Source organism: Alligator mississippiensis, chromosome 2, assembly GCF_030867095.1.
Source record: "Alligator mississippiensis isolate rAllMis1 chromosome 2, rAllMis1, whole genome shotgun sequence".
NCBI classification, from domain to species: domain Eukaryota; kingdom Metazoa; phylum Chordata; order Crocodylia; family Alligatoridae; genus Alligator; species Alligator mississippiensis.
The window spans coordinates 176,236,033-176,248,584 of NC_081825.1; the positions used below are offsets into that span (position 1 = coordinate 176,236,033).

A 12,552-nucleotide genomic window follows, 5' to 3' on the forward strand; every position below is an offset into this window, starting at 1 on the left:
GGGCGGGGCGGGGCTGGGTCCCCGAGCCGCCAGGCCTCGCGCCCCGCCCCGCTGCGCAGCACCCGCTGCGGCCTGGGGGTGTCCTTGCAGCCAGCCGGCGGGTCGTGTGAGTGCAGGGGTCATAGTGGTCCGGGCTCCCCCGTGGCCGCCGTAGAGGACACTTCTGTCCTCTCTTGATACGAAACCCGACGCCTCTATGTCCTCGAGTTTTCTATAGAGGACGTAAAGGCGTCCAGTTTCGTATCAAGAGAGGGCAGGGGACAACCAGCTGGCCACCCTGCGCCCCAGCCCATCCTCTGGGGCAAGGGGGGCGGGGGGTGAGCAGGGCAACCGCCCTGGGCACCAAAGTGAAGGGGCACTGACAGGTGCTGCTCACCCGGGGCGGGGAGTGGGACGGAGCTGCAAGTGGCTCATTTTGGGGGGGATGGAGGGAGGATGGCTCTCGCCGCTGCGTTCACTCCCGGGCAAGCATTGGGGTGGGAGGCGTGTGCCCCCCAGATGTGTGCGCAGGGCAAAGGCAAACTGCCGCTGTGGGCTTTGCCCCGGGCACCAAACTTCATTGCTACAGCACTGCTCTGCAATGTTGCTGCCTGGTTGCCTCTCTCTCTCTTTTTAATTTTTTTTAATTTCATATTTCAGGTTGAATTTGCCAAATCAGTTCCAAAGCCTATCAATTGAGCCGAACTCAGTCATTCAAATCCATGTGGCGCTACCACTGTATCCTCCATCCCAGACTCTTCAGCCTGAGGCTTCAGATACCCCCAAATCCATTGGCTGGCATCCTACGTACAGGCCCAAGCCCAGAGGTCTTGGGGTTCAGATGTCCCCGAGTCTCGCTTGCCCTTAGGAGGTGTCCACCATTTCTATAAAGTAGGTGTGTAGCCAAGATCATCCCACTGGGAGGCTATAGTGGACTCTCATAAGGTGTCCTGTCCTCAGTGCATTGCACAGGTATGCACCCACCATTGCACACTGCCATTCAAAAGTGATCTCGGCCCCGGCAGCAGACCAGTGCAGGGACTACATTGGATCTTAATCCAGAAGAGGCCTAGTCACCTCTTTCTTCTGGATCACAGCCTCGCAGACTCTTCCGCTCTAGCCAAAAAACTTTAACCTCTGTGTGGTCATACTACCTCAGGTGATTGACAGTGAGGTACTGGAGGCACTGTCAAGAAGCTCAGGAATGCTGGACTTGGGTTGATTGAATTGTGATGGCTTTGTGACTGATGAGATACCTTTTGACTATGACTGTGTTTTGTCAAATTTACTGTGCTTTTTTAAAGATAAAAGTTTCCTATCATCTAGGAAATCAGTGCACATTCCAGCAGTTATACCCTGTTTACTTTTGCTTGGATCTCAAATTGAATACTGTCATACTAGCCCCGTAGCATATTAGTAAAGCTTCTAGTTTCCCTTTAGTTGGAGAAAAAGAGTGTTGTGTTGTATGTGACAATGTGCCACACCACCTGTACCCTACTTTTCAAAATCCTAGATCCACCCATGCCTAGGGCTGCCACCCAGTGTCACTAGGGGTCAGACAGTGCCAGTGCCCAGCAGGAGGCTCCCACCCCCACACCACTGCTTGGCAATGACTGCAGGCACTGCCCACCACTGCTAGTATCCAACACTGCCATGGGGGCTCAGCACCACCCTCAGCACCCCATGTCAATGCCTGGCTCATGATCTTAAGGCCATCACCACCATACAACCCCCTGTGACGCTGTCTGCCTTGCACCCCTGGCACAGTGCCATGTAGGGGGTGATAGCTGTGGGAGGAGCTCCCAGTCACTCCAGTACTGCCTCAGTCAGCAGGTGGAAGGAAAGAGTGAGTGCCCTCTGCCTCGAGTCCCAGGCCCACTGGCTGCTTACTCCTGGGACCTTGCCCTCCTCATGCACTCCCCAGGGTGCCTGCCACCATCCTGTGCCATGTGTCCCCCCCTAGGACGGTTGCCCACACCATGCACTGCCTCTCTAGGGGACCTGCCCCCTCCCTGCGTGCTCTCTCCCATGGGCCCCTGCGCCCCACACACACACTGCCTGCCGCCTCAGCAGTATCAGGTGCAGGAGGAAATGACTTGTGGGAAGGAAATCAGCTTGCAAGGCGCACGCCGGGGCTGAGGTGCCAGCAAGGGACAGACACACGGACACAGCATCCTGCATCAGGAAAGCCCCCCAAGCCCAGCGCAGGGCACGAGTTAGAGGCCAAGGAAGGTGAGTGGGATCCTGGGGAAGACTGGAGCACAGGGTGTCTGGACAGACGCGAGGGGATGTTCTGAGAAACTCCCCAAGCACTGAGTGTAGGGAGATTTAGAGATGAGGGCTTGCCAATAGATGTGGGGGAGCCTGCATGGGTGAGGGGTCGGACACATGCTGCATGGCCAGCAAGACAGCCCCAGCATGTCCCATACACACTGAACACACATAGATGGGGTCCTGTGCTGGGGTGCTGGGGGAAATGGGCGGACCCAGAGAGGGCACAAGGCATGGGATGCTGTGCAAGAAGACCCCATGGGGAATGGCGCCCAGGGTAGACACTGTGGGTAAGAGGCTGCAACACCCCAAACAGAAAGACTAAAGTGATAGGGGAAGGAGGCCCTGTAATGGACAGACCTAGGAAGGGAAGAGGGTGTGAGCTGTGGACAGGCAGGTCTGGAGGGGTGAGGTGCAGGGGCATAGGTGGGCAGGGCCTAGGGGGGCGAGGGGGAGGCTTAGGAGGTGGGGTGTGGATAGTTCCTTTGGGGAGAGAGTGGGGTGGGCTGTGGTGAGAGCCTATGTGAGGGTCTCTTTTGGGTGCTTGGTCCTGGGCTGTCCTGCTCCACACTCACTGTGGCCCTCTCTCCCTCCTGCAGGGTGCTCTCGTGGGCATGGCGACCAGCACCATGTCATCTGCTGACTCCTCCAGCCACAGCACCCTGGAGGACCTGTCGGATGCCTTCAGCTTGGCCCTGGAGCACCATGAGGACTCCAGCTCACTAGGCTCTGACTCTGAGTTCAATGGGGTTCCCCCATACCGCCAGACTGATCGCTATGGCTTCATCGGGGGTGGCAGTGCCCAGAATGCGTGAGTTGGGGGTGGGGGGCAGGGGTAGCCTTCCCAACTGGGAGTGCTGGGGCAATGGGGAGGCAGCCTGCTGTGCACTGAGAGAAGTATAGACCCTACAGGTGTGGGATAGGATGCCTTGGACTTCTCTCTTGGACACCTGGGTCCTATTCTGTACATGGTCTCTAGCTCCCTGGCACTGTTGTGCCTGTTGGACCTGGTGTCCAGGTTCACAACCCAACCAAGGCAATCCCTTGCTCTGAGCCTGAGTTCCAGCATGCTCCTGCTCAGCCCCATTGCACAAAAACCTACCGAAGGGCACTGTGCCCACCTGAGTGCTGGTGGTTCAGCACAGACCACCCATAGCCACAAATCAGCTGTACCTGAACCCCTTTCTCTTAGCCTTGCTAGACCCAGGGGCCCTCCCAGCTTCACCCCCTAGGCAGAGAACCCTGGCTCTGAGCTAGACAGGCTCAGCTCACATCTGGGAAAGCTAAGCTCCCTGGGGAAGTCAGGGTGAAATTCTCCTTGTTGTCTGAGAGGAGGCTTATGAGAGCATCTACCAGGAAACTGCTTCAGCCTGATGCTAACAACAAATGAGCCTGTTGTAACTGCAGCTAACCAGGGATGCAGCTGGTTAGTGCCGTGCCCTTTAGTGGTGATTAACCAGGGGTGAAATTCCAAGCTCTGTCTGCTATATAAACACATAGGATGCTGCAAACGAGTTAAGGTGTGTGTGGGGGTGGGGTGGGGAGGGATTATATTTTCTAGCTAACAGGTCAGTCAAGGATGCAGGAGGCTCAGTGTCCTCTGTCTGGGATGGCAATGTTTAGGTAGGATCTCTCCAAACTTCCACCTTCTGCATCCCGCCAGCTTGCACGGCTGAGCTCAAGATAGAGACATCCAATCTGAATCAGAGCTCTCCAGGCCCTTGGGAAACAGGATCCGTAACTCTGCCCTGTCCCAGCCCCACAGATGATGGCATCTCACTGCCCATAATTCCCCCTTTGGCTTGGACCCAGCTTGAGGTCTTCTCTGGTTTGGGTCCCTTGGGGGGTTTCTGGCAGGCAAGTGGGTCTCAGGGGATGAGCTAACAGGGCCAGGAGCACCAGGTCTGTCCCAGGAGGAGGCTCTACGTGCTGAGGGCTGCACACACCCGTTAGCTAACACTTCCTATTTCAGCAGTGAGCGGCCTCACCACATCCTGTCACTGGTCCCCATGGCAACCTGAGTGTGTGGTTAGAGATGTCAGTGCGTCATCTCCCGCCCCTCCCTGCCCTGCGCTGGCAGCTGCTGGGGCGGGAATGGAGCCCAGGGCAGGAGACAGCGTTGCTGGGGGTGCAGAGAGCAGAGCCCCATTACCTTCCTCCCCAGCTGCCCATACACAGGGTCCAAGGCAGTCCCCACAGCTGATCCCTGCCCGCAAAACATGCCCAGCCCTGCAGGCCCAATGCTGCCTAGACAATCCCTTCGCTGTCTGAGAGGGGCACTCTGCAGGTGGAAATCCCGACCCGCCTCTTTGTCTTTGCTCATGGTGACTTGCTGCTCGCTCGTTATCCAGCAGCTACTTATCCATATTAGATACTCCTTCATGTGCTACTCACGACTCAGTGATCATCACTCCCTGTTCAACACATACTCATCCCTGACACAAGTACTTCTTGCTCTGCAGTCAGTTATTCCTCCCTTACTCAAGGACTACTCCTTGCTCAGTGCTTGTACATCTCTTACAAAGGGGTGCTCCTTGCTCAGCCCTTTCCCGTTCTTTACTTGAGGAGCACTGAGCACTCCTTATTCAATGTTTTTTCGTCCCTTACTCGAGTACTCCCTGTTCAATTCTCACTCGCTCCTTACTCAAAGAGTACTCCCGATCAATGCGTGGTCATCGCTTACTTAAGTACTCCCTGCCCTCAGTGCTTATTATCCCTTACTCAGAGAGTGCTCCTGGTCAACACTTGCATGGCCCTCACTTGGCGAGTCCTCCCTACTCCAGGTTGACTCTGTTCCAGCTTGTTACCCAGTGCTCATTGACCTGCTATACATTACTTAAGGGTTGTTTGATATTTCCCCCTCATAACTCAATAGCTGTCCATTTCTCAATGCTTACTTGCTCGCTCCTCATTCCTAAACCCAGAGGGAGGAAGGCAGTTTGCAACAGGATGATATGGGTACAAGGGTCCTCAGAGTAGTCCCAGTTTGCGTTTCTGCTCAGTGCTGTGACAGAGATGGCACACAATTGGCCAGCTTCCTACTTGGCATCCAGAAGGCCACAGGCAGTGATGATGATGATGAGCTCCCAGTATTTGCTGGGTCGCAGCTCAGACCTTACCCACCTTTTGGGCATGTTATACCATGTGTTTGCTAAGGCACTACTCCTTGTCTATTTAGGGTTTATCTGATGTTATTCAGTGTTTACTGTCACTGTGCTGTCACTCATTACTTACACACCACTCAGTATTGCTCAGTCATTATTTAGTGTTCACTTTTATGCTATGATTCCTTAGTATTTGGCATTTATTCAGTCATTATGTGGAGTTCATTTGGCTGGTATATGGTCAGTACTCAGTCACTACTCAGGATTTACTTGGCTGTTGCTCAGTGTTTACTAGGGAATTACTTATATGGGTCACTGCTCAGCTTTTGATTATTTGTTGAGCTATTGCTACTGGATTACTACTCCTCTGCTCACTAAGTACTCACTGTTTGCTCAGTCATTAAGCTGTTGCTGCTTGGTCATTAAACTATTCTTACTTGGTAATTAAACTGGTGTTACTGGGTCACTATTTCTTGTTGGCTCCCAGGTACTCCGTATCTACTCAGTTGTTCCTTTGGAGTTATTCCCTGGCTCTACCAGCCTTGATCTGGGCTTGGTCAGTTCATGCTCAGCCGCCAGGGCTCTGCCGTTCTGCCCTGGTTTTTGCCTCACCTCAGGCCTTGTCTCCACTGTCTGGTGCCAGTGTTACTTGCTCCAGGGGGGCAAATTCTGGAGGGGGGGAGCCCTCATTCAGCACATAGGTGCTACAGTAGGCCTGAATCAGCTCCTGAGGGGCTCTTGTTGCATGAGCAGCCTCATTTGCAGAAGCAGCAGATGCTCCTCTGCTCCAGCCCTACTCCTTCTGCCCTACAGCACCTTTCTTTTGACAGCTTTGTGCATGGCAAGGCAGTGCTCTCAGGGTACTGGTACTGTGAGGAGGATCAGGCCTGAGCAGTTACTTGGTGTTTGCTGCACTGTTACTCAGTAGCTACTTGAGGTTTAGGTCCTGAGTACTTAGGCACTTTCTGATGTTGACACTGCTGTTACTCAGGGCTTAGGGTACCATTTACTCTGCACTTCTTCCTGCCTGCTCAGCCCTCACTCACTTCTTGCTCAGCAGTTTCACCGCCAGTCATGACTCATTGTTTACCTGGTTGTTATGGGCCATCCTGGGGCCCGTGGAAGAAAGAGTAAAATCGTAACTAGTGAGCTCTGGGCTTGCCCTGTGCGTGCATACAAGTCCAATGAGGGGGAGGGTGGGGAACCTCTGGGGGTTTATGGAGGGTTTGTGTCAATGTCCTGGGGTCTCTGGGCAAAGCTAAGGGTGTTGGGTGCTCCTGGTGAGTGCAGAGTGTGGGGGTGCAGCTGGGGCTCAGACGAGAGCAGTCAGCAGGGTGACAGGAGCTGGGGTCAGGCAGGGCAATGGTCAGAGTTAAGGGAGCGGTGCACCCTTGACTAGGAAGTCCTTCTTTTCCCAGTGCCCATGTCTTACATTCCCCAAGTTGGGGCAGCAGGATGGAGAGCTGAGGCAGGAGGGAGCAGCCTGGGGCCAGGATGATGGGTGCAGAGGGGACTGCCCCCCTCTCCCTTCCCCCAGTGCAGCACCCTGGAGGGAGTGGGGGGGGGTTGGGAGAGCCATGGGGCACCCGGGCCAGGCCTGTTACCAACTAGGCAGAGGAAGAGGAGGGAGGGGAAGAAGGAGAATAGCAGGGGATGTGCTGGGGAAGGGAGCAGAAGGCGGGGGGCAGCCCGTGCTGGGCCTGGGTCTGATACTCCCTCCTCTCCCTGTCCAGCCAAGTGCTGCCCCCATTGGAGCTGCTCCGGCGCCGAGAGAGCAAATGGCTGGACATGACAGCCCACTGGGACAAGACCATGGCCAGGAGGTACAAAAAGGTGAGAGGGGCTGCAGGGGGAACTGCCAGAACGTGGCAGCCACACCAGGGTGTCCCAGCCCCCACTGCGGCACTCCAACACACCAGGGTACCACAGCTTTCCACTGGGCTCTGCTGACTGCCCGCTGTGACACCCTCACCCCTTTACTGGGGCAGTGCAGTTTGGCAGTGGGGCACCCTTGGCTCTGCCTCTGCAGTCTTAGGTCCAGGCCTCCCACTTGGGTGGGCTCTTGGTGTCTCCTGGCTCCTGAGGGTGTTGTTCTGGGCCTGGCCAGGGGCTGATAGGATTTCTGACTCCCAGGTCAAGGTGCTGTGCCGGAAGGGCATCCCCTCATCCCTGCGTGCTCGCTGCTGGCCCCTGCTCTGTGGGGCCCAGGCCATCATGGATCGCAACCCCGGAAAGTACCAGGTAACCAGATCCCTGATGCCAGCGCCTGCCCTCGGTCAGCATGGGCTCCCCATCCACATGTGGGCTGCATTCTGCACCACTGCGCTGGACTGTGTGTGAGGCTGCCCTCTGCTGGTGACAAGGTACGAAGGTACACAAGGGGAGGATAACAGCTCCACTATTGCTGCTGCTGAGGGAGCATTCCTTGAGCCCATGCAGCACAGGCTTGTATTCCTGAGTTACAGGGTCCTGCTTGACCTCCCAGCCTGGCTGCTCTCTGCTCTCCTCTCTTTTGGGCCAAGCCTGGCCTGACCCCAGCTCCCCTCAAGGGACAGAGCCAGTCCTCTTTAACCCAAGGCACTTAACCATTCTGGTCCTTATGGTAATTTTGTTCCCCTGTTGCCACAGGAACTGGAGGAAGCCCCCGGCACCCAGCAGTGGCTGGAAACCATTGAGAAAGACATCCATCGCCAGTTCCCCTTCCACGAAATGTTTCTCTCCCCTGAGGGCCACGGGTATGAAAGAGGGCTCAGTTGAGCCCTTGCAGGGCAGGTCTGGGATGGGAGGGGGGAGGTGTGGGTGCATACAGCTGAGGCTGATCTGCCTCAGCTACTTGGAGAGATGCTGGATCCTGCCCCTGCCCCTATTCCCTCCCAGCTGGGCAGTGTTGTAGTTGTGGTTCCCATGCTAAGCTCTGGGTGGCGCAGTCTCCCCATCAAATCAGGGCCCCACAGCTCCCATGAAAGAGCAGGGCGTGGACAGTATGGCTGAAGTCCCTGGGGCTATGCCCTGAGAGCCCTGGCACCACATGGGTACATAAGTCCCCAGTTTAGCCAGCTAAAATGTGGTAGAAATTCTTATATTCCCATCTATCCATCCACCTACCACCACATAACCCCTCCTCCCAGGGTCCAGGGCCTGAGGACCTGAGCTGGGCAGGTTTAAGGGGGTCCAGTTGGGATGGACTTGTGGGAATGCACCTGTCCCTAGGTGGATGGGCCACAGGGCTTGGGGACAGGTGGTGGGAGGAAAAGGGGAGGCCCAATGTGGGGTGCTGTGTGCCCCAGCTCAGCTCTGATGCTGCCACATCCCTGCAGGCAGCGTGGGCTTCTGCAGCTGCTGAAGGCCTACACTGTGTACCGGCCCCAGGAGGGCTACTGCCAGGCCCAGGGCCCCATCGCTGCTATGCTCCTCATGCACATGCCCGCTGAGGTGAGTCCTATGCACCCTGCCCCTGTGAGATGGTCACCACCATCCTGCCCACAGGGCACTGCCCCCACCCCCTGCCATTCACAGGGCAGCCCCCCCCCCCCCCCCCCCCCCCCCCCCCCCCCAATCCGAGTCTCCAGAGTCTGGAATAGACTCTCCCAGAAGTGGTGCAAGCACCTACTCTGGACATGTTTGAGAGGCATTTGGATGATTATTTTGCTGGAGTCATCTGACCCCAGCTGAATTCCTGCCCTTTGGGCAGGGGGCTGGACCCAATGATCTTGCAAGGTCCCTTGCAGGCCTAACATCAATGAAGTCTATTAAATCTATGAAGCATTGAACCTATTAGGCATCCGCTTCCCATGGGCTACTTACCCACTGACCCTTCCCCTCCACAGATATCACCACCACTGCCCTTGCCCATGGGCCAGCTCCCACTACCTTCCTTCCCTGGTGGCCTGTCAACTCCAACCCCCCACCCCCTCATCCACTGCACACCATACAGCAGCCTGCAGTGGCACCTCCTCCCCATGTGCTCAGGGGACCGCCCCCCCCCCCCCCCCCCTTTGCTAATGCCACTCTCTTTCTCAGCAAGCATTCTGGTGCCTGGTACAGATCAGTGAACGCTACCTGCCTGGCTACTACAGCCCTGAAATGGTGAGACACACAGCAGGGACATGGCAGGAGGGAAGGGGGGCAGATGGGGCCCTTTAAGGGATGAAGCAGAATGGAATCAGAGGAGGGCTGAGGCCTGTAGGACCTAGTCCCTCCCACCCCAGCAAAGCCACTGTGACATCAGGGAGGAGGCGGAGCCTGTATTATTCAGCTCTGCTCTCCCCAGCAGGGGGTCCTGTGATCTGGGGTGAGGAACCCTGTGGGTAGGCAGGGCTGTTGGCCTGAGCCCCAGGTGAGCTGGTGCTGGGATGGAGAGGGCAGGAGTGGTGCCCTGCAGAAGGACAGTGGGTCTGACAGGCTGCATCTCACACTTTAGGAGGCAGTGCTGCTGGATGGTGAGGTCTTCATGGCGCTGTTGCGGCGTGTGTGCCACAGGGCCTACAAGCATTTGCAGAAACACAATGTGGGGCCAATGCTTTTTGTCACTGAGTGGTTCCTGTGCCTCTTCTGCCGCACCCTGCCCTTCCCCACTGTGCTGCGGATCTGGGATGCCTTCTTCAGTGAGGGTAGGTAGGGCTGTCCCTGCCCAGGGCGCTCCAAGCCAGGCAGCTGCAGCCAGAGCTCAGTGAGGGTTATCAGACAATGGGGCGCGGGTATGCCCAGGGGTACTGAGGCATTCATGGCTCGTTGACTGCCTTGGCCGGGGGGAAGGATCATGGTGTTCTGGCAGTGTCATTGTTCCCCAAGGAGGGCCAATGCCTGCTTCATGGCTTTCCTCACAGTTTCCCTCTCGGCTGCCATGAGATCATGTCTGTCTATGTCAAGGCTGTCCTAAACCTTCTTGGCTGCTTCGAGGCACCCAGGAGTCTCCCTGGCTGGAGCTCCATCCTGCCCTCCCTCCTGGTTCCTCGCACTGCTGAGGCAGGCCCTGACAGCATCTGTCTCCTTGCAGGGGTGAAGGTGTTGTTCCGGGTGGGGCTGGTGCTGGTGCGCCTGGCACTGGGCTCGGGTGAGAAGCTGCAGGACTGTGTGGGGGTGGTGGAGACCCTGGAGAAGCTGCGCAACATCCCACCGGAGCAGCTGCAGGAGGATGCATTTATGGCAGAGGTGAGGCAGGGTGGAAAGGGGAGGCCAGATCCAGCCACCCAGGGAGAGACAGGCCATGGTGGCCAGGGTATGGAACAGCCAGGCTGCTCCCTAGCAGCTCTGAGCTTACTGCTTATGCAAAGCTCTGGCAGGCACAGCCAAAATGGGGGAGCCATCCCTCACCCACTCCCGACTTGTTCCTGGATTCGATATTGTCCACTGCCTCTAACCCAGAGAAGGAGCACCCTTTGCTGGGGAGGGTGGGGCTGGGCTGAGCTGGGCAGGGCAGGGCAGGGCAGGGCAGGGCAGGCTCTCTACTGTTTCTTCTCCTTGCACACAGCCAGTTGTGGTGTCACTTTCTGGGTGCACCCAAGCCTGCAGTAACCCCCCTCTCCAATTCTGGGTCCTCTCCTGCCCTGCCTGTAGGTCCATGACATGGCTGTCTCACACCGGGACCTGGAGCGTCAGTGTCAGGTGAAGCTGAAGAAGTTGCGCAAGGACTGGCCTAACTTTGGCCAGCGCCTGGGGCAGCGCCTGCCCAATGCCAAGGCCATCTTTGATGAGCAGCAGCTGGAGGAGGTGCGGTGCCCTGGGAAGGGCGGGCAGACTGCATCTCCCTTCCTCATACCTGAGATCGTGGTGGACCCACCCCCCAGGGAGCAGCGTTGCCTGGAGAGGGAGCGGCTGAAGGAGCAGCGCCAACTGGAGCAGGAGGCCAAGAAGCAGGAGCGGAAGAAGAAGCCTCCAGGCAGGAAGAAGCCAGACACACGTGGCAAGACCTTTCACATGGGACAGCGGCCCACGAGCAGCCTAGTGCAAGGGCATGAGGAGGGGGAGCAGCCCAGCCATGCCAGGAGAAAATCCACCCCCTATCTAGAAACCTACTTCTGAGCAGGAAGGGATGGGGCCTGGAAGAAATTCTCCCCCTGCCACATCAAGACCACATCAGGATGAGGTGGGGCTTGGTTTGGTCAAGAGACTCTACCCTCACCTGAGGCAGGGCAGGGCAGGGCAGGGCCAGGCCAAGAGACTTCACCCCCACCTGAATGGGAGAAGATGGGGTGTGACCTGGCAAAAAAACTCCATCCCCTGCTTAAATAGGAGGGTAGATGGGGAATGAGCTGGCTGAGAGATTCCATTCCCTATCTGGAGACCTGTTTCTTAACAGCAGGGAGCATGACCTGGCCCAGAGACTCTGCCCACTGCCTGGAGACCTATTTCTGGATGGAAGAAAGCAGAAGATATGCTGTGGGTGGAGGCTGGTCATTTGAGATGGGCTCTGCCCTTTCCTGCTGAGTGGATGCCCTGGGGAGAGGGAGGGGTAGGGAGGGGTTCTTTAGGGTGTAGCTTAGTGCCCCCACCGATCCACCATCATCCTTTCCAGCCTGTGCCCATGTTTACATGAGTGAGAGAAGAACATGTATATTCCATGTGAGCTGCCTGCACATGGGCTTTGTGACACACTGGTCCATGTGGTTCCAAGGCAGGGGCACCCTGCACACACTTGCACACTCAAGCCATTCTTGGGGTGCAGGGTTTTCTTCTCCATTAGCACAGGGGTTACATTCATGCCAACTCTAGGAACAGGCCTCCTCATCACCACAGCAGCCTCCACCACAGCCTCTACCCTTTTACTAATCCCTTCCTGGAGCCAAGCAATGGGAAGCTGAAAGAGTAAGAAAGGCTTCCTTCCTCTCAGCCTTTGGGGCTATGACCAGACTAGGAGGGGCTGGGCCCGCTTCTTGGTGTCTTTTTTTCTATGTACATGGTATTAAAGGCTTGTGCCAGGGTGCAAGCCCAATGGGAGGTGTTAAAGTGAGTGCATTCGTGCAAGTATGTAGGGAGGGAGGAAAAGCCTTCAGCCCCAGTGGGGGCTGGGGGGATATCTTCACTGTGGCTGTCTCTGTGACGAGGCCATGGCCTTCCCTGAGCTGAGGAGGGAATGGCTGGTTGCACTTCTCTGCAGAGAAATCACGGGAGAGGAGGGGGTTCCTCTCCAGTTGGGACCACCTAGTCTCAAGGGCCTGGGTTGGTGGCTGTGTGCCTGGCCCTTCTAAGTGAACTCTGA

The 12,552-nt window shown here is 56.8% G+C and overlaps 1 protein-coding gene across 1 annotated transcript; it reads left to right on the plus strand.

Annotated features, from left to right (window-relative positions):
* The first annotated feature begins 19 nt into the window (after positions 1-19).
* On the plus strand, positions 20-12,299 carry TBC1D10C (TBC1 domain family member 10C). Its single transcript, XM_006260097.4, has 11 exons — positions 20-106; positions 640-2,211; positions 2,850-3,061; positions 7,088-7,187; positions 7,488-7,595; positions 7,983-8,089; positions 8,672-8,786; positions 9,375-9,440; positions 9,775-9,964; positions 10,351-10,505; positions 10,911-12,299. The coding sequence occupies exons 3-11, from the start codon at positions 2,865-2,867 to the stop codon at positions 11,373-11,375; spliced, it is 1,503 nt and encodes a 500-aa protein (XP_006260159.1). The 5' UTR covers positions 20-106; positions 640-2,211; positions 2,850-2,864; the 3' UTR covers positions 11,376-12,299.
* Positions 12,300-12,552: the final 253 nt, after the last annotated feature.